Here is a 21,664-nt window from a genome sequence, read left to right as displayed (position 1 = left end):
AATAAGGAACCGTAGTATATTTCCAGCTTGGCAGGCACATCAGTGAAAAAACAAGACCAAAGCTGAGCACCGAGCAGTCCAAATTCAGGCAGCCTGAGGAAAGTCACTGCACCTGCTGGGCCGCTGATTAGCTCTGTAAAAAGTTGGTTTTCAGATAGACTTTTTGGTTCCTTCAGAGTCTAGTGTGTTCTGAGGCCAGGAGAAAGAGTGATTCTCTGAGTGGATTCATTATTCATACTAAAGGACCTTGACTTACATATGTTTGTTTGTGTAAAGCTTTATGTATGTATGTATGTATGTATGTATGTATGTATGTATGTATTTAATGTATGTACATTGTAGCTGTTTTCAGATACAACAGAAGACCATATCAGATCCCATTACAGATGGGGTTGTGAGCCATCATGTGGTTGCTGGGAATTCAACTTGGGACCTTTAACTCTTAACTGTGCTCTTAACTGCTGAACCATCTCTCTAGCCCCAACTGGTATGTTTTCATGATGAGTCTTTTGGTGAAGTTTTATCTTGTTTCACTTTCCCTCCCTCCCTCCCTCCCTCCCTCCCTTCCTTCCTTCCTTCCTTCCTTCCTTCCTTCCTTCCTTTTTCCTTTTTTCCTTCCTTTCTTTTCATCTGCAAAAGTTGTAGCTGAAGGCAGTGCTGTTCAGTCTACATCAAGTGTCTTGCACTGCCCTCAACCCATATGCAACTATGCAACTATAAACTATAAACCTAAACTCCATTTAGGACAAAGAATTCAGATCTTTTTATTTTCCCTTCCCAGTAAGACTTTTGTGTAAATGTTTTAATAGCCCCGAACCAGGAAAACCTTTGTTTTCATCAAGACCCTGCTACATTCTCAGATTAAAGTCATTGACTCCCTTCCTTCTTCATTTCTCTTGCTGATTTTTTTTTTTAAACTATCCAATCTTGAGAGCCTGAAGTCATACTCTAGCCAGTGGAAAAAAGACAGTTGCCACCATCAAGTGGACTTTCTGTCTTTGTGCCTTCATTCTTTCTAACTCACGCTCCTGAACAAGAGTAACATTTTCCCTTGTTGAGATGCTTCAGTGATGGGCTCTGTCTGTCTTTGGGACCTCAAAGTTATTTCTGACAGTCTCCAACTTAGCAAACCTACATCACAATTCCTTATCTTATGGATTCTGAACAAGGCCGCCATCTTTAACATTCCTTCACTGATTGACTTGAATAATTATTGATGTCATTTTATGGGGGACTGCTTCTGCCACACTCCTTTCCATTTAGCTCTCGAGTAAACAACAGAAAAACATCATAATTCATTAACAAGCTACAAACCTAAACTGGACAGGGTCTGAGACTATAACAACCCAGCGAGGCTATTAATAACCAGATGACTATTCCACTGCTTGCCAACTGAGTCCTGCTCTGTTTCGTGTGTGTCCTCAGGGCGAGTGTCTCTTGGCCATGTGATCACAGTCCATCCTGCTTCATGGTGACCTCCTCTTCCTCTACCTTTTTCTTCTCCTGGTCCCTACCTGAGACTCCCTACTCAATCTCAAGTTCTGCCTTCTTCTCTCTCCTCTCCAGTCTTAGGCTCTAGCTTTTTATTGTCTAAGCAGAGATTGGGGAACATTCTTTACAGCACATTGGTCAATACAATGCCCATGTCCAGACTGAAATGTGACCTTGGGACACAGAGCAAGCATCTGAACACACAGTGCCCGGTACCAACTCCAACAAATAATTTTTCCCGTGTGTTTCACTCTAGTCTTTGTAGAGCAAACATGTTGGAAATTATTCTTTGACAGATCCTAACTCTAACATCAAATGTTTTTCTCAGTAGATTGCCATTGGCAACGTTCCCTCTGCTAAAAATGCCGATTAAGTTATTGAAGACACTCATAGGGTTTGCAATTTTATAATTTCTGCAAGAGCAGAACAAACACTCTAGTCTTCTTCCTAGTAGGTGGAGCCAGACCCTAAGGCAATGAAATTGGAGAGAAATCCCTCGTCAGAACTGGTACCCACTAGGAAAGAAATAAGAAGCAAGGCAAACCTCACAGAGAGATACTTTCATTGCGCCCTTTCCAGTTATGAGCAGCAAGATAATGAAGGAAGGTAATTCTAAAAGCTTTATGTCAGTTTTAATGGTCCCTCAAGCACAAAGAAAGATAATAGTCAATGGATGGTGTCCATATGAATTTTTTCTCCTTTTCCCCTGACAGCCATTGACAGGATCATTTTGTATTTGTAACGGCTGTCACTGAAGCATGGAGAAATGGCCCAGTACAGCCAGAGGATGAGGACAACTTCCCTGTGAGGATCTGTATTGTTACGACTATGACAATAATAGTTACTACAGTTCTCGTTCTGCTTCTTTTCTCTCTTCTCTCTCTTCCTCTCTCCCTCTCTCCCCCCCTCTTTCTCTCCTTCTTTCTTTCTTTTTTTTCAGAGCTGAGAACCGACTCCAGGGCCTCGTGCTTGCTCTACCTCTGAGCTAACTCCCCAACCCCTTGTTCTGCCACACAAAGTGGAGTGTCACTTTGTGGAGCTCAGTGCTGTAGGATTTGGGTTTCATAAAATCACACTAGCATAAACCCTTGTTTTCTAATCCTGCAAGAAAAACATTTGAGAAAACTATTCAGCAGGATGAAAATAATTACCGATGCAGGTCACTTGACTAATACAATTATTTATGGCATACTAACAACTCTTCAGAGGCATTCAGATACACTACAATGTCAGTTTGATTCATTCTCCTCACTCCTCTCTTCTCCTTTCTTCCTTCCCTTCCCCAATCTGCCCCTTCCGTCCCAGTGCTATTTTTCTCCCCAAGGACCAGACTTAGAGTTGGACCGGTATGTAAATTAACTGCAAATGAGCTCTCAAAAAAATCCTTTGGTAGTTTCTCTTCATTATCTTCGATGAAATGAAAAGGAGAGGAATCGGGTCTTCTCAATCATCTATGTTACGGCCTCATCTCCTCCCACGGCACTGTGCATTTATTTTATCTTTACTAGCTTTCCGACCGACAGAATTAGGGATGTCAAACCCTTCCAAAGTTCGATAGTGTGAATGAAGCCAGACTGGAGATGCTTGTGTGAATGTTATCAAATGTGAGATGAACAAGTTGTAAGAAGGAAAGGCAGCAGGAGACAAAGAAAGTGGGCGGAGAAAAGGGATGAAAAATACAAGCAAAAGGAACAAAACTAACGACTGAACGTAAAGAGGAAAATAAAAGCAGCAGCAGAGGACTGCAAAAGTCAACTACAGAGATCTTGACAGACTGCGCAAGTACGGAAGCTTGGGACTACAACCCCCAAAGTTCTTTGCAGCGCCACGGACCAAAAACGTCAGTCTCCTAGGCAACGTGTATAAACAAGATGGCGTCCTTCGAGAGACATCCCTCGAGATGGAAAGGGACCCGTTTCCGGCGGGGCTTGGGCGCCTCTCGCATTGTAGCCCAGGCGATACTGTCGCTCACAGAAAAAGAACGTCAGAGACGATGGCCTACTTTTCCCATGGGACTGAGATCAAAAGGGACTTTCAGAAGCGCCTCCTCTTACCTTCTCCACCAGCTTATTCACCGCTCTCACGAGGCAGAAGCAGATCAAGAAGAGGAGCAGGAGGAAGGAGAATCCGAAGAGTCACAGGAGTCCGAAATGCAGAATTTGGAGGTGTGCCTCCCTCCCCCTCAACCCCCACCCAAGCTCGGGCTCCCTCCAGCCGCCCAGCCTGGCTGGCTCAGTGGCAGCTTGCTTCTGGACTCTCCAGCCCTGAGTTCAGCCCACTCCTTTCGGGCCAGAGGGCAAAGGCTTTTCTTTGCTACTTATTTCTGTTCCCCCACTTCTGGTGTCTTTCACCCCCCTGTCTTAGAGGAGAGGGTTGGAACTCTCCAAATGTCTTCCTTTGTTTTTATGGTTTCTTATGTGTCAGATTACACACTGTTATTATGAAAAACAAAATCGGTGTATCAGTATGGGTTTAATGCTTTCAAAATTATGCATTGACAAAATAAGCGAGCATTGGTCTCTCCAAACTGAAGTACTTCTGCACTATTCCCAGTTATGGACCATTCATCTTCTTCCTTCTTCCAGGGTGAAAAAAAAAAATCCAAATGCTCTGTTGAAGAAGAAATAACTTTTAAGTTTTATGTTACTTCTGCTAGGGGTATTTAAGTGCCTATTTAAGCACTCCCACGGTTTCTGGTTAAGAAGGGAGCCGTAGCATGATCAGAGAGAGCCAGCTCACCCTCAGGAGAGCGGTTGGCTTATGGGGAGTGTTCCCAACACTCTTAACTACTTTTCTACAGACTGTTTCCTGATCTCCTGATTCCACTTGTGTTCAGCACTTGACTGTGTTCCCACACGCCGACTGTCCTTCCTCATCCCCTCCTCTTCCTCTCCACTGCGCATTCCCTTACTCGCATCTGTTGGCTTTATTCATTGTTCTTTTTCAAAGTCGTAGATTGATTCGTTTCCCTCTCATGGACAATTAGGCTTTTCTCTTTGTTTTAGCTACACAGAACCAACATGTTTCTTGATTTCAGTTCTTGCTTTTATATTGGCCTCCCCCTTCTTTCCCTTCAGCATACAGATAGCTTCAGCTTCTTCACACACAGGCATCATTTCCGAGCCACTTTCTCCCCGAGGTCAAAACATGTTTCCTGGTTTGCCTTCTTTCTAATTCCCCATCCTGTGACTTCCCGTTACTCCACTTCTGACCGTCCTTTCCTTGGGCTCTTGTCTCTAAAGCCCTTTCCTGCACTTGGAATATTTGACCGATCCCCCCCGCCCCCGCCCCCCCATTTTGTTTTTCCTTTTCCCCGACTTTCTTCGTGGGCTAGTTCCATTCTAATGCTGCTTGAAGTTGGTTATAACAGTGTGCTGGCAATGTTGTTCTTACCTACACTCCTTGCACTGAGAGGCAGAAATAGGAAGATTGTCATGAGTTAGAGGTTAGCCTGGTCTACATACCCAGTTCCTGATTAGCTAGAAATGTTGATAGAACCACACAGTGAGACCCTGCCTTAAAAAACACAACAATGATGATGATGACGATGGTGATAACAAATTTAACCAAAAAGACCGTCATTTATTTTATTCTCCCTTTGTTGGTTAATTTTGCTGCCTTCAGCAGCGACTACCACAAACTGTAGCCATGTTTGTGCTCCTTTGAAATGTTTGTGTGGTTTCCACCACCTTCTACCCCAGAGGAATTCACAAATGAACCACCGGCATACTTTATGATTCTAATTAGTGCAGGCTCCTTGGATATAGGTTCATTAGTGACATCATTAATCTGTCTTCCTTATGCCATTAACAAGCCGTTAGAAGGGGTCCATCCAACTGGCTGCCCCTTTCTGGTTTGGAGACTATGTTGAGAAAAAGTTTATTTTCTCCAGTTATATTCTATATATTGATACTGCCTTTTCATGGTATTAAGTTTTAAAATGTGGAATGAACGGAAAAGCTGTAAAGAACTGTACGTTCATGTTGACTGATTTATTTCCCGTATCTTACCCTGTAATAATGTGGCCATAAGCAGCAATGCAGCCTGCTTCAAACTCCAGAAGCCCTAGTGAATTTAAGGGAAGCAGTTGAGACTAGCTGTTTGGCGCATGGCCTTGGGGACTAAAGGCTTGTGGCTGAGACTCAGGCTAGCTTGAGACTCGGGCTAACCTTTTGTTAGTACCAAGATTCTGAATAAGTTGTTTGGCTTGTCTAGAACTCAAAATATGGGCATGAGTATCCATTCTGTCTCATAAGATAACTAAATCTATCTCATATATATACACACACATATATATGTATATATATACATATACATATATATATGTATATATGTATATGTATATATATGTATATATGTGTGTATATATATGTATATATGTCTATATGTATATGTATATATACACACATATATGTGTGTATACACACACACACACACATATATATATATATATATATATATATATATATATATATATATATCCATGGTCCATGGAATGTTTAACATAGGGCCAGTGAGATGGCTTTTCATATAAAGATGCTTGCTGCCAGGCTTCATGACCTGAGTCCAATCCCCTTGATCCACAGAGTGGAAGAAGAGACTGGACTCCCCAGAGTTGTCCTATGACGTCCACACGTGTGCTGTGGTATGTGTAAATGTACACAAACACATATACAAATAAAAAGTGTAGTGAAAAATTAAATATTTAGCATAATAGACTCCCGATACTAAAAACAGTAATTCAGATGTTTCTAATCGCTACCTGTAGCCCGAGGAGTGATTTTAACCTTATTGAACAACATTTACTGAACAATTGCTTACTAGGAAGCACTCTTTGACTGTATCTTGACCCAAAATTTGGTGCATAAAAACCTCCCTTTGCCAATACCAGTAACTCAATGGGAGTCACAGTGCCTATTCACTGGGATAGTTATAGACTTCAGATTTAGTAAGAGACTACCATAAAGTTTTCAGTATACTGTCTGCTAGATAGACTAGGCTCTCAGAAGTTACAGATGGAATAAGTGATAGCAGCCGTTAAAATAGAAGATGAAGATGTGACTGAAGGCATCCATGGTCCATGCGCTCAGAGTGACATATGAGGATGTGACAGCAAGCAGCACCTGGAGTTTCATATACAGAGATAGGAACAGCTGCACTGAGGAGTTACTCGTAAGAGCAGAACAGGCAGCTGAAACTGAAGTAGAGCCAGGCTCTGGGCTGTGCGTGGACACTCACTTGGTATTGTAAGCAGTTCTCTGACGAGCAGGTACATTTAGATGAGAGGGTGGGATGTATCCTAGCAATATCTACAGGGGATCAGGGAGATTCTGGACTAAGGTTGGAATATAAAGTAGGTTAAAGATAAGATATTTAAGATGAGACCATCACTAATTGAGTGTCAGAGACCTGGGATGACAGGAAAGTCATTGTCACTGCCAGATACCATGGACAGTGGGGGATATTGGGTCATAAAGGGAATCAGGGACAAACATTACTATATATTAAGGAATTGGGTTGAAGAGCCATATGACTGGAAATCAGAGAAGAGGGATGACGGAGGTGGGAAGCTGTGGATTTCATGGCACTAGGTCTTTGAAATAGGCCAGGAAGGAAGGGAAAGGGGGAGAGGGGAGGAGAACTGAGAATAGCAGTATAGGAAAACAGATACTTCACTGACGTGCAGGTGTAGAAGAATCTGAGAAGAACCAGTCCAGAGATGTAGGAGAAGAAGAGCTACATGCTAGCTGTATGATCACACTTAGCCAGGGCAAGGACATCCCCAGAACATGGAAGTGGGTTCCAACAGGACGAATGGAAAGAGGCCTGAGAAGTTACCACTTGGTTTGCGTATTGGTGGGAAAGTATGCTAACCTCTTCCAGGAACCTTCAGAGTGAGGAAGAGCTTATTGTGTAGAGCCTTGGCTTAGGGATCTGAGAAGATGCTGGCAGTTTTGCCCACTTGATGTCCACAGCTATGGTGACAAACAGGCCTTCCTGAATAAGTAAGGAAATGGAGTCGGGTGAGGTCACATGACCTCTGGAGTCCTAGGCTGGAAGTTTGGGAGGAAGGCAGGATCCCTCCACTCCACTCCCTCCTAGGTTTTACAAGGCATTTGTGTACAAGCATGAGTGTCTCCACTTGTGAGCAGCGTGGGACATTTGCACACAACACTTTTTATCCAAACATTTGATGTGTTCCAGGCACCATGCCAAAGGCTTTCTATACATTGTTTCTTTAATTTTAATATTTTCCTTAAAATATTAAAAATAAGGAATAGGAGAGAAATGATGGTCTTCCTAATCTCCTGGCTTTCATAGCTGGAACTATGAAGTGAGAATGAGCAGGGTAACCCAGAGTAAGGGTATGAGCGCGTAGTGGTTTTTAATATTACATGCATTGGGGTATCATAGGAAAAGATTTAAAAAAAAAAAACTTCTCTTACAGTTGTTTGTTTGTTTGGTTGGTTTTCTTTTGTGGTGGTGTTCATCAGTTGCAGACCAAAGTTTTCCTTGTTGAGGGGGGAAGAGTACACTTCTCTGTGGATTCAAGGACAGATGTTTATAGATCGTTGTCAGGGATTATGCTGGGTTAGTAAATCAGTGTTTGTAGATTCTCCAATAACCACGGTTTAACTTGCACTGAATAGTTAGCTAGATTTCCAGCACCAATCAGGGGGAGAGGCTAGAGAGATGGTTCAGTGACTAAGAGCACTGGCTGCTCTTTCAGAGGACCCAGGTTTGATTTCTAAAGCCTACACGGTGGCTCCTAATCTTGTCTGTAACTCCATTTCCGGGGGTTGGGGTGGAGGTGGGGTGGGGGTGGGGGGACTTCCAAAGGCACCAGATAAGTATGTGGTACACAGATATACATGCAAACAAAACACCCATACCGATAGAATTAATCAAGCAAGTGAATCCTACAAATGAAGTATTAAATAAAGAGTCTGGGGAGATGACTCAGCAGTTAAGAGGACTTGTTGCTCTTGCAGAAGACTCAACTGGTGACTCACAGCCATCCACAACTCCGATTCTAAGGGTTCCAACACCTTCTTCTGTCCTCCTCGGGCATTGAATGCATATGGAGCATATACATACATGCAGGCAAAACACTCATACCCATAAAATAAATAAATGTCAAAGAACTCTATTACAATTGTTTATTCATGTGTGTGCCACACATGTGGCGGTCAGGCAGCCAACTTATAGGCATTTTCTCTCTCCTTCTGCCATGGGGGTTCTGGTCTTAAGCTTAGAGGCAAGTGCCTCCACCTACTGAGTCAGTCATCCTGCCGATCTGGAAACAGTTTTGATGTGACATTTGAGAGTTTGCACACCATGCTAACAGGGGAAGAGGAGAGGGAATGTAGGCCGCTTAAAGGGATGGGGGCAGATGCTTTTATGGAAAGAGAGACAGGCTCTTAGAACAGATGTGAGATATGAGAGCTTGTGACAAAGCTTGTCTCACTATGGTGTCAGCCTTTCTCTGCTCCTGTGATAAGGGTCAATCTCCTCCAGTTGATGAAACTCCCGGGGAGGGGATTTATAACAATCGAGTTCCTTTTGAAGGATCTGCCTCTCTGTAGATAAAAGCAGTTCAGAGAAAGTCTCTCCTTTGCGTTCGCTAGTTTTTCAAGTGCCTTCAGCTCAAAACAATCAATACACCAAACGCAGCCTACTTTGGAGGGATGGTGTGTCTAGAACAGCTTTAAAGAAAAACATACTTTCTATTTATAGGTGGAGAAATGAGGCTCCAAGAAAGCTTTGCCCTCCCCCAAGTCACATGACAGAGGTTGTGGGGTTCAAACTGAGCCCGCCGGACTCTAAGGAACATGCATTATCTCCATGCAGGCAGTATTTCTCGGAGACAACCTCTTTTTACATCAACATGAGTCTATATACTTAGGTCCTCAGGACCAACAACCCAAACAGCATTTTTGGCTCCCAGGTTAATAAAGAGCTAAGGAGTGGATGTTTTTCCATCATGGTTAATATGCTTGCTCGTCATGGTTAAGTACTTTATGTCAGCGTGGCTGCCATGGTGATCGTTTTCTGTCATCTTGCTGATGTCAATGTCCATGCTGGCCATTGCAGAGCTCAAGGCAGGAGATGTACAGCATAGATTGGTGTGTTGTCTCTGCTGTTTGCCATCCCTGGGGAACTGACATGCCTATCCATTGACTGTAGACCAAGGGCAAGCTTCCTCATGGAAGTGACCCATTAAATCATCTTGTAAATTAGATGAATCTTACAGAATCAGCAACTAGGAAGTGAGCTACCGACTTGATTTGTTCAGCAAGATTTCAAGACATTATTATTGCCTTTGTTTGATGCAACCATCGTTTGAGGTGCGGGCAGGCAGCCCAGTGCAGAATCACAGACAGACCGAGATTTCATTCTAGCTCTGTCAGATACCACCATGTCCCTTTGAGCGAGGTAACCTCTAAGCCTTAGTTACTTAAGTTGGAGATAAGAATGCTACCCCAGGGCTATCAGAAGGATTAGCAGGGTGATAGCAGAGCTCTTGCACAGGGCCACTAACACTGATGTTTCCATGGCCACTGTGTTCTCTCAGCATTGGACACCACATGGAAGTGGCACCTGAGAAGTCCGTGGCGGTAAGGTATAACTTTGGTGAACGTTTACTTAACTATATATAGTATGTATGTGTTTCCTGCACTCATGGCCTTTTGTCTGGAAGCCTAATGGATCGTGCTGGTCAGTCAATGTGGGAACCATGACTGGGGAACGAGGGTGATTATAGGAAAAGCAGAAAGAAGATGCAAGAGACAGGTATGGGAGGACTGCTGGTAAATACCATGCCAGCAGAAGTGTGTTCTCCCTGTGTCTTTTAAAGGCAAACAACACAAAGCATGACCAATTTGTGGAAGTTAAACAATGACCACAAATGCTTACTTATGTGGTGAGTTTATGGTACAGTGTCTACGTTTGACTAAGGCTGTTTCCTCTAGGCTAGGACAGTCTCTCAAGGACGTATGCCTAAGTGGAGGAACCTGTCAAGATATAACGCATGTCTTAAAAACAAAAACAGACTCTGGCATGCTCATTCATGACTAATCACAAGATATCAGTCCAAGCTGACTTCGGAAGTGCTCCCACAGAAGCTAGGTAGGACGAGGTAGATGGTTGCCTTTTCTAATGCAAGTTCTTTGTCCACCGTTTTCTCTCTGCAGGATGAGTATGATGGGATTCTGAGAGAGGAGAACGTGGCCGAGGCTCTCGATGGATTGGGGTGGTCAGGTCGTGGTACGGAGCAGGTCTACCTCAACCTGAATCTATCCGTGAGTATGACAGGACCACTGTAGGCCGGTGACATGGGCAGATCCATGAGTTTGACAGGACCACTGTAGGCCGGTGACATGGGCAGATCCATGAGTATGATAGGACCACTGTAGGCCGGTGACATGGGCAGATCCATGAGTATGACAGGACCACTGTAGGCCGGTGACATGGATGGATCCATGAGTTTGACAGGACCACTGTAGGCCAGTGACATGGATGGATCCATGAGTTTGACAGGACCACTGTAGGCTGGTGACATGGGCACATGACCTTCATCTTTGGCATTCACGTGGCGGTGGCAAAGCTCGGGGCCTTCTGTTTGCTGGAGATGGGTGATGAGAGATGTGCCCCTTGAATGGCAGACTTCAGGGAGCCTTGGCTGTCCGACTGTCAGCTCCCCTAATTCTTCTGTTTTTATTCTCCTCTGCACCCTCTTTCATCCTAAGTAGTCTATATTATAGGAATCAATGCTTTCTCTAGGAGGTTGAATCTGGATGTGTAAAACCAATCAAAAACTCTGTAAGAATTTTCGCTCTGATCGGCCAAAGCTGAGCTAAACTCTGTCTGAATCCCAGGGAACAGAGTATTATTGATTTCCCCCTGAAGTATGTCAAGAAGTAAGTAGCTTTGAGCTGTCTTTTATTTTCATAAAGATGCCTATCATTAAAGCAAAAAAAAAAAAAATCTATTGTTATCCATCAATTTTTACGACTTCAACCCTCATCTGTGAGTAGCACAGAATCTTGTCTCCACTTTGACTGTGAGGGCTTGCAAGAGCTGACTGCCAACAGTTAGCTTCTCTGCTGTTGCTCATAGTCCTAGAAAGATAGTTTAGTTCTTTTTGCTTCCATTAAAAAAAAAAGTCAAGGGGTTGGTGTAATGGCTCATGGGTAAAGTTCTTGAGGTGTAAATGTGAAGGGTGGAGTTGGGATCCCGGTCATGCTGGTGTGGTAGCTTTAGATGACATCATGAGCTCTAGATTCAGTGAGAGATGCAGCTTCAATATTCAAGGTGAGAGGCAAGTGAGGAAGACACCTGATATCAAGCATGGACCACTACCTGCACACAAACACACACACACACACACACACACACACACACACCCCTCTTAGACACATGTGCAACCATACCTGTACATATACTTAAAGAAAAGCAGATTGAAATTTCACTATAGCTTTCTGGGTTGCGTCCTGCCTGACTGAAAGGGTGTTGTTCTGCCTTGGATTTTAACTAATAAAATGCCCAAGGACTAATGAAGTGTCATCCCCTGTGTTGACTTCATGGTGTGTCCTTCAGCATATGAAGACTATATTCCACCATCCCCAGCAGTGTCTAACCTTGTGTGGGTGTCCCAGGCACTCAGGTGTGACGTATGGGAGTGCCCTGTACACACAGCACTGTGTAAGACATTGAGATGCTGTCATCCTGGCTGCCAGTACAGTCCCATGAAAGTCCATTTCAACCAGTAGCCTACTTATGTTTGTAGTGCCTTGCCTTAAATTAATCTTATTTCAGCCAGAAGGGTGGAGCTTAACTCATTTTGCCACTGACCTCCTTACTGTTGAAATATTACATGTCGAGTCACTTGGCCTCAAAAACCTGTCTCAATGAATACACTTTCTGGTTCAATATCTTACTTAGGCTATACATGATGATGATGAAGATGATGAATTATTATTATTTTATTTATTCGACTCCTCTAATTACTTGCACAGGTGTCTTCTCTCCTGCCAGAGCCCTACATTCTTAAAGACACGGCAGAGCCCCGCCCCTCCCTGTTTTCTCCTCACCGCGATGATGCACACAGTGGGCACTCAGTGCTGGTTTGCCACTTGCAGCAACCATCACTCCCCACAGGAGTGCTTTCAGATGACTCTTGGAGTCATTTGGATTTTGATTTTCTTGTTTTTTGTTTTTATTACTGCTAGGACAGAATGACATATACCACTAGTATAAGTCTTTATGCCAAGGCATCAAATTTCCATCCTAAGTCCACCTGAACTTCTTTAGAGTACCATTTTCTGGTATGGCTTTTTGGACAGAGGTACAGAGTCGGCTCCTGCAGCTTCCCAGGGTGCTCCGTCACTCCAGGCTTGGCAGTGCACACCTCTCTGTGTTTCTCTTTGCAGCACGTGTTGTTAGAGATATCCTCACGGTGTGGGATATCCCCTTAAAACTTCATTTAAACTCCCAGCGTTTGCTATTCTGTGTTTAGATGAAAATGTGGTCCTTATTGCTATAAGTTTTATTTCAAACACCACCCTAATGGTTCGTGAGAATCGTTATCTTTTCACGATGTTTGTTCTTGCTGATAACACTAATTTCTTACACTGATAAATTCTTTTTTCTTCTTCCTTTTGAGACAGGGTCTTGTTGTGTAGCCTTGGCTGGCCTCAGACTCAGAGATATTCACCTGCCTCTGCCTTGATTAAAAGCCTGCACCACCACGCCCGACAGACTAGTATTTGCTCTGAAGGAATACTTCCTTTTGGGATCCCATTAGTAGTGGCCCTTAGGATTTACTCTCTCCCTTCTATACTTTTGAAAGAAATTCTGAATTTCTTTTCATCAGTGTTGTTTCTAGGTGTTGCAGGAAGGCTCACACAAACACAGGAGAAGCCATATTCAAGCCCCTCCCCCTCTTTTTCCCCTCAGCACTGCGAATTGGTTGACATCAGCATTCTGTGTGGCTATGTTCACCTGCAGAAGTTGAATCTTTCGGGAAACAGAATCGAAGGTATGTGATTGTCAGTTGAGAAGATTGATCACAGAACTAGTGGAAAAATGTCCAGGCTGTGTACAGAACTTAATGTATTTAATAATACTGAATTTGATGGAAGTGATTTGTAGATCAATTTACATACTGGTTCATTGTTGTCCATGGAGAGAGAGAGAGAGAGAGAGAGAGAGAGAGAGAGACACAAATAACAACCCACCCTCACCCCCCCACCTCCCCCCACCCCCCAGCGGAGAGAAGTGAGGTCTTTGGTGTTTGGAACAATGGCGGTCATCCAGGGAGCCTCACAGCTTCAAAAAACCTTCAGTACTTGCAGACTGTTTGATGATGCCTTTTCTTTTATTTATTTTTTTAATTCATCTCTCATACATCACATCCAGACCAGCATACCCTCCTTCTCCGCAGTCTTTCCCCCTCCCCTCCCCTCCCCTCCCCTCCCCTCCCCTCCCCTCCCCTCCCCTCCCCTCCCCTCCCCTCCCCTCCCTTCCCCTCCCCTCTGCTCTTTCCCAGGCCCATCCCCTTTGGCCTCCCCTCAGAAAGGAGCAGGCCCTCCAGGGACAGACAACACTGTTCTTCAACTGTATCAGCTCAGCCAGGTTAGCTTTCCCCACCTGCCTTTTTGGTTTGCTTTTACGTTTTCATTTCCACCCTAGCCAGCTCCTCCTATCTTTAATGTTTAAGCCCAGGACTTGCCGGAGTCATCCATCTTCTGACTCTTCTGACCACACCATTCTTATATTTATCATTAGACGTTCCTTCTTCACACTTAAACGAATGGAGTCCTGTAACTGATGGAACAGTATACATTTTTCTCTTTAGATTCTAGAGATACAAGCGAGTACTTACTTCTGACCCGATTTCTCCACTAAGCATCTTTCTACTTGGTTCTTTCACTTGCCTTAACAGAAACCCTAATGCTTACTGATAATGGTCTCTCCATGGCAGTTCCCACCCCCACCCCCACCCCCACCCCCAGCTGACTCTGATAATCAAAGTTCAGGCCTTGAGTGCAGAGAAGCACTGTACTCTTTCAAATACCCCTGCTCAAGAGACTGTTGCATTGTTTTTCAAGTTTTAATAAACCCATTTTAGGAAATTGCAAACACATGTATGCATATGAGCTTAGAAAATTCTGGAATGAATACTGAGGCTCGGCAGTAACAAGTAGTAATCTTGTTCTACACAACCCTCCCTGTCCCTCTTCTTCCATGCTACTTTAAAGCAAATCCCAGACTATGCGATGATCCAACCATTAGACAGGCATTTTAGCTGTTACTGTCAGCAGTGGTCTGCCCACCCAACACCTACAAGGCTGATTATGCTCATCCACCCCACATCTCCAAGGTTGGTTTTTCCCTGCTTACTGAATAAGAAATTACAGCCTTGTGGGAGGCTTTGACAATGCTTAGTGCCAGAGGCTTAGCTTCATGTCCTGTCACTCAAGACACACTCCTCTCTACAAAGATCAGTCCTCAGTGGTTCTCCATGGCCCACTGTATTAATTCATCCGGAGTCTGAGAGTCTGCTACGTGTCAGGATTGCAGTATGTTTTTCTCTGGGGGACTGACATCAGTCTTACAGGTATCCTGAGGTAGACCACATTCCAACTTTCAAGAGACTCACTTGTGCTAGAGTGGGGGCTGTTAGCACACAGGTTGTTGAACCCCACCCTTGGAGTTTCTGACTCAGTAGAACTTGGGTAAGGGTTGAGAATTTATATTTGCAGTAAGAGGGTGAGGCTGCTACTGCTGGTCCAGAACCCTTGGTGTAGACACAAGGTGCTCCTGCCATCTGGTGGACAAAGTGGTTGCTGCACCACAGAGGGATGACATAGAAGTTAGCAAGCCAGGGATTGTTTCTCTCACAGTGATTGTATGAGTGTCTGTATGAGTGACATGAGTGACTGTATGAGTGTCTCACACAGAGTATGATATATATTTACCATCTCATATCTGTCTAAATATTAGCTGATGCTTCTACTCTAAAACAGATATCCATGTGACTGGAATTAAAGACGAAGCCCAGCAGGGGTTCAGGGGCTCAGTGGAAACTAATAGAATGGAGACACTCTTATCAGACATGCAGCTGGGGCAGAATGGGCACATGATTGGCTGATAGGTATAAACTGTTAAGCATCTGACTTCCCCATAGGTTTTGTCCCACAGGCAACCTTCCTTGATTGGCCCATTGACTTCTACCAATGTGTTAATATCCCAGTGTATTAACTGTTTGAGAGATGCTCGCAACTGCAGTATTGTTTAATCCAGAGAAGTGAAGTAGAAGTTGGTGAGATTTTTTAGGCTTCCAAGACTCTTGATCAGGCATATTAATTACCTTTCTGTTTCTGTGATACATCCCATGACCAAAGCAACTTATAGAAGAGAGAGTTTATTTGCACTTAAGGTTCCAGAGGGTTAGAGTCCATAAGGACAGAGACATAGCAGCAGGCATGGCAGCCACAGTGGGAGCTGAGAGAGGAGAGCTCACATCTGGACCCTCAGGTGGGAAGCAGAGTGAACTGGGGGTGATGAGTGCCTTTTAAAACCTCTACGTCTGCCCCCAGTAACACACTTCCTACGGCTAGCCCTACCTCCTGACCCCACCCAAACAGCTGCCAGCTGGAGAACAAGCATTCAAATGCCCAAGACTATGGGGACTATTTCTCACTCAAACTATCAGAGAATGTACCATGTACGATGGCAGAGCCATCATCTCTCACTTCCTACCAACCCTGCCCAAGACACAGCTCGAGTGTCACCCTCTCTGTATGTGTCTGTCTGTGCCGCTTGGCCTGGCTTTTCCTGTGGTTGGCACAGCTGTCCTGGTCTGTTGTGTCCTTCAGACTGAGAGAGAAAGGGGGTGCTATCTCCATACCTCTTTGTGGTGGAGGATGAGTCTCTTGTACTGACAAGACTGGAACTTGTGGTGGAGGATGAGTCTCTTGTACTGACAAGGCTGGAACTTGTACTGTATGGATTCTTTCATTCTGGTGCCCAAAATGCCTGGGTTGTAACAAAAATGGTGCATGCTGCCTCCCAGCAGGAGTTCATAGTTCCATTACATACAAACTCCGTTAGCGCAGTGCTCTTCTTAGCATCAAGTTTGGGGCTCTCTGCTTGGGATAAAATGCAGAGCTCAGATGTGATTTTGAACCAATCCAGAGTCAAGGCACAATAACAAGCAATGATCTAAATCACCTCGAATAATTAATGAGACTTAGGATTAAGTCCAACTACAACAAAATTGAATTTGCAACAGAGACTTCCTAATTGTGGTATTTCCAATCTTCTGAAAAGACCTAATTCAGTCATTTAGGAGCTAATTATCAAGAGGATTATCTAAGGCTTTACAGTCTCTCATCCCTTCCTGTGAGGCTGGTAATATTTGAAGCCCTTAGGGGTTAGCAGATTGTGGGAAAAATAAGCGGGGCCATGCAAGGGGCCGCAGCCATTGGCTGCTCGGGCATCCCAGAGATACAGGAGATGGAAAGAATGGGTAGGGCCTAGGGGAGAAATAGAAATCACTGATTCTTTAAGTCACTCTTACTGTGTTGGATACTGTTAGGACATATTAGAATGAAGTGTGTCCTTGTGGTTCCTCTACCTCTTACTTACCCTCTACCTTCTCCTATATTCTGAATGTGCCTGATTTCATCTGTTCTACAATTTAAAAATACTTCATACATTCCTGATTTTCTTAATTTGGCTGAGCTGAAATATGGGCTGGGTGGGTAGTGCATACCTTTGATCCCAGCACTTGGGAGGCAGAGGTAGGCAGATCCCTCTAAGTTCTGGGCCAGCCTGGTCTACACAGTGAGTTCCAGGCCAGCCTGGGCTACACAGTGAGATCCTGTCTGGGGAAGAAACTGAACGTGTTCTGATGCAACATGCTTAATGGCTTTTCCTAGTGTCTTACTGGTTTACCTTTTTTTGTCCCCAGATTTGTCTTGTGTGAGCTGCATGCCATATCTTCTAGAACTAAATGCTTCTCAGAACAAGCTGACTACCTTCTTCAATTTCAAACCACCCCAAAATCTCAAGGTATACTTATCAGTACACTAATCTCATCTGGTAAGTGGTTGCCACCACACTTGAACGATGTAGAGAGAGCTAACGGAGAGGGCAGATACAGACTAGGGGTGTGAGTGTCTGCACTGGAATACAGACAGACAAGTGTCTGTGTCGCTGGCTTTGCCAAAAGATGCTCCATCAACATACTGTCCTTGAGAGCTTTGCTGAAAATTTATATTCAAAGAACAGCTGCCTTCTGTTCTCTTGGCTATATGTCTTTTTTTTTTTTTTTTTTTTTTTTTTTATTTTCAAAACAGGGTTTCTCTGTGTAGTCCTGGCTGTCCTGGAACTCACTCTGTAGACCAGGCTGGCCTCGAACTCAGAGATCCATCTGCCTCTGCCTCCCAAGTGCTAAGACTAAAGGCATGTGCCACCACTGCCCACCTATTTTATTTTCTTAGATTAAAAATAGGATTTTAATTGATTATTATTCCTTCGGTTTGGAGAGGCAGGTCTTGCTGTGCGGCTCTAGTTGGCCTCGAACTCCTTCCCTTCCCACCTCAGGCTCCCGGAAGCTGGGAGTTCAGGCATGAGCCACCAGGTGCTGCACCTCTGCTCTAAGTAGCCTTGGCTGTTGTGTTTCTTTTATTACAGCTGCGTAATTCCATCTGAAAAGGTGATACTGTTTCCCCCAGTGCACACTCTGTCCTCTTGCTTATCCAACTTTGGCTTTTTAGGGAAATGATGCTTTTATTACTAATTGGCTGGCTCTGCCCAGACAGTCATCACGGTCAGCAACGCAGGCTCTTTCAGTGCTGGCGTCTAGCTGCTTTTGTCCCCTTAGTGTCTGACAGCAGCCTGCAGCATAGCACATGTGGGAGCAGCAGCAGGCAGCACCCTCTGCTGTCAGAGCTCCTGCAAGCCTTGGGCAAGCTCCCGTGTAGCCCGGGAAGTCAGACCTCTATAGATAGCCTTTGGCGGTAGTTGGCAACAGCTTCCAGTAAGGCCTAGATAGCGGGCTTTCTCTCAGCCTTTGACAGTGACTAGTGTTAGAATTCCAGGGCATGCAGTAGCTGACTCTGGACCCTAAAGACCAGACAGGGCTCTGGAACTCTGCAGTGATGGTGGCCAGCAGTTTCCGTCCTCCGGCTCCTCCAACCTTCCATTCTCCGTCAGCTTCAGTCTGTTCACTGTCTCCCCTAGTTCCTTTAGTCAGCCTCTTCCTGCTCTGGCCATTCTCTCAGCCGGCCATGCTGCTTCTTATTCAGCGATCAAGCAGCCTGACGCCCTGCCACCTTTTGTAGCTTGGCTCTTTAGCTGTGCAGCTGTTCCTGCTGTGGCTGTGATGATGCCTCTGTCACCGCTGCACGGCTGTCTCTGTTACTGCTTTCTTCATGTCACCAGCTCACCTCCAGAGAAGCCTTTGCTGGGCCTGCTGCTGTAGATAACCAATGGAGCCCGCACAGGAGAAGGTCTCTTAGCCAGCTTGCTCCTGGAACCTGAACAACCTGCTCATAGAACCAAAGAGGGAATGTTGGACCAATCATAGCTCACCTTGCATGTAAACAAAAGGTTGTGTTTGCACCAATGAACAGCCTTTCTACTTTCCCACCAGTTAGAGCGGTCTCTTACCTAGGCCATCAGGGAAGTGAGCCTCCTCTAACCTAGCTGGAGATGATGGCAAGGCCATCTAGAGTTGTGACAAGAAAACCCCAAAAAAAAAAAACAAAAAACATAAAAACAAAACACAATGGTATGATGTAAAAGCGAAACAACCTGAAGCTGTCCCTTCAGGAACTGGAGTGATAGCGGTGACCGTTAGGTAGTTTTTTCAAGGCTTCTAAGGTATGTTCAAAATGGCTGGTGCTGTCTTAAGGATAGGCTGGCTCGCTGCCTGCCTGCCTGCCTGCCTAATGTTTCTTTTGTCAAGGTGGCCAGGCATCACAAGAGAGTCTGACAGCTGTCAGGGGCCAGATTGTCCTATCCCTCATAAATCATCCCTTGCTTACAGAAAATCATGCACCAGAAGGGATGCTTATAAGAAGGGTTTTTATGAACTTATGATTGACACGCCTGTGATTTTTAACAGAGTTTAATGGTGCTGACCACCTGAGCAGCACCCCAGAGAGAGGCAGGGGCCCCCTCTTCTCCACCTCCATGTTTGTCGCCTGCACTTGCTTCTGAGTTTGTTCTTTGAAAGCAGGAGTGAATCACGTGAGAATAGTGGTTTGGGGAACAGCTTGCTGTGTGTGGAGTACCGTTTCTTCTGCTCTCAGGGGCACCCAGGTCACCTGTGGTTCTCAGGAAAGTAAGGTTCTAACTGGGCAGTTTGGTGGGAGATGTGCCTGAGATTGTGCTTCCTGGTCCAGCTGGCTGACAGGTTGGCTGCAGCGTGCATGGGCCGTGCTATGAGAGGTCACAGGGTGCTGGTCCCTAGACCTTTCACCACTGGGATCACTTAAGGGAACTTGGAGACTTATTAAGGTGTGGATCCCATTGCCAGAATATCTGATTTAAGAGGCTCAAGGAAAGGCTTGGGGTTTTGGATTTGTTGAGTCCTCCCCCCCCCACCCCCCATCATGAGCCTAATATTCTAACCAATTTGAGAAGCGTTGCCCAAGAACATGGGCTAAGCTTCCTTCTGTTGGTCTCAAATATTTAACAAAACATTATTTTAATGAATGAATGAACAACAACTCTCACCTTTTATTGTACATTTATTTTGTTTATAAATCTAGTTAACTTAGATCCACATTCTTCTGCTTAGGTCTGAACCAAAATGAAAGTCTATTTGAAATCAAGAATTTGGCATTCTTCATACTGACGTCAAAACACTGTGGTCTCTTCTATAGTTTCCAGTCATTCTGTCATTCTCCTTTGATCAATACACACACACATGCATGTGCATATGTGCGCGCGCGCGCACATACACACACACACACACACACACACACACACACGACAGACACACATAGACAGAGAGAGACAGAGAGGGACTGACACACAGACAGATACACACACAGACAGACAGACACACACATAGACACACACACATAGACACACACACATAGACACACACACATAGACACACACAGAGACAGACACAGAGACACACAAGCACACAGAGATACAAATATACACAGACACACAGAGAGACACACAGACACACAGAGAGACACAGTCTCTCTCTTCCTCCCTCCCTCCCTCCCCCTCCCTCATTTATTGCCTGCGAAATACTCCTTGGTCCAGAGAGGCTGCCCTTTTCACTTTGCATCTCAGGGAAGTCGGTCATAGGAGAAGCCTGACCCTCCCCTCAGAAGTTATTCTAGGAGTTTTTTTTCTCATCTCAACCCCTGTCTCTAGAAGACCTTGTAGAATCAACCAAACAAACCACAAGTTCCATCTTCAGGGGTCTAACTTCTTGGGGAATTCTTCTCCAGTCTCCCTGAGAAGTGTTGCTGTATACCAGACTGCCTCAGTGAGGTCTGTCAGCGCCAGGGCATCTGTGCCGTTCCACGCTAAGGCTTTCTGCTGCCTTCAATACGTCATCTTATTTAACAAAGCTGTGAGCCAGTTGATATCGGCCCATCTGTGGATGAAAACACCAAGGCACAAAATGGCTAAGAATCTTCCTTAGGCTGTGGAGGGAGTCGGAAGAACCGCTAAGAGTCCAGAGTCCACCCTTTTCTATAAAACAAGCTGAAATAGAACTCTCTCTCACACTTGAGAAGATTGGCTTCTTTCCCTTTAATATTGGTGAGGCTTGTGCCATCAAGAGAAAGCATGCATTTCATTTGTAAGGGGCAGAACCTTGTACTTACGTGTTTGTGTTTCTTAAAACATTTTGGTCTCAGGGCTGACGAGCTGGCTCGGTGGTTAAGAGCAGAGGACCTGAGTTCCCAGATCCACTGGTGGCTTGAAAAAAAAAAAAAACCCTGTTAATCCCTGTTCCAGGGGATCTGATACTTTCTTCTGGCTGCTGTGGGTACCAAGCATATACATGATACCCATGTGGGTGTGCAGGCAGACACTTACATAAAATAAATAACTATTTTCATATGTTTTGACCTTAGTAGGTGAAACTGTTAATTTGATTTTGGTGGGTGTGTTCTATGAACTGTAG

The 21,664-nt window shown here is 44.7% G+C and overlaps 1 protein-coding gene across 4 annotated transcripts in view; it reads left to right on the top strand.

Annotated features, from left to right (window-relative positions):
* Nucleotides 1-3,341: 3,341 nt before the first annotated feature.
* The window catches only part of Lrguk (leucine rich repeats and guanylate kinase domain containing), a 106,180-nt gene continuing 87,857 nt past the window's right edge, over nt 3,342-21,664 (top strand). For all 4 annotated transcript variants that reach the window (XR_013104103.1, XM_034519257.2, XM_076913571.1 and 1 more), the window contains exons 1-4: nt 3,342-3,656; nt 10,686-10,793; nt 13,450-13,531; nt 17,471-17,571. Coding sequence is in view for 3 of the 4 variants with exons in the window: in XM_034519257.2 (XP_034375148.1) it covers nt 3,363-3,656; nt 10,686-10,793; nt 13,450-13,531; nt 17,471-17,571 (585 nt within the window). In the remaining variant the exon portion in view is untranslated. The remainder of the gene's footprint in view (nt 3,657-10,685; nt 10,794-13,449; nt 13,532-17,470; nt 17,572-21,664) is intronic.

This window comes from Arvicanthis niloticus, chromosome 15 (assembly GCF_011762505.2).
Source record: "Arvicanthis niloticus isolate mArvNil1 chromosome 15, mArvNil1.pat.X, whole genome shotgun sequence".
Classification (NCBI taxonomy): domain Eukaryota; kingdom Metazoa; phylum Chordata; class Mammalia; order Rodentia; family Muridae; genus Arvicanthis; species Arvicanthis niloticus.
This window is presented reverse-complemented; position numbering and strand designations above follow the sequence as displayed.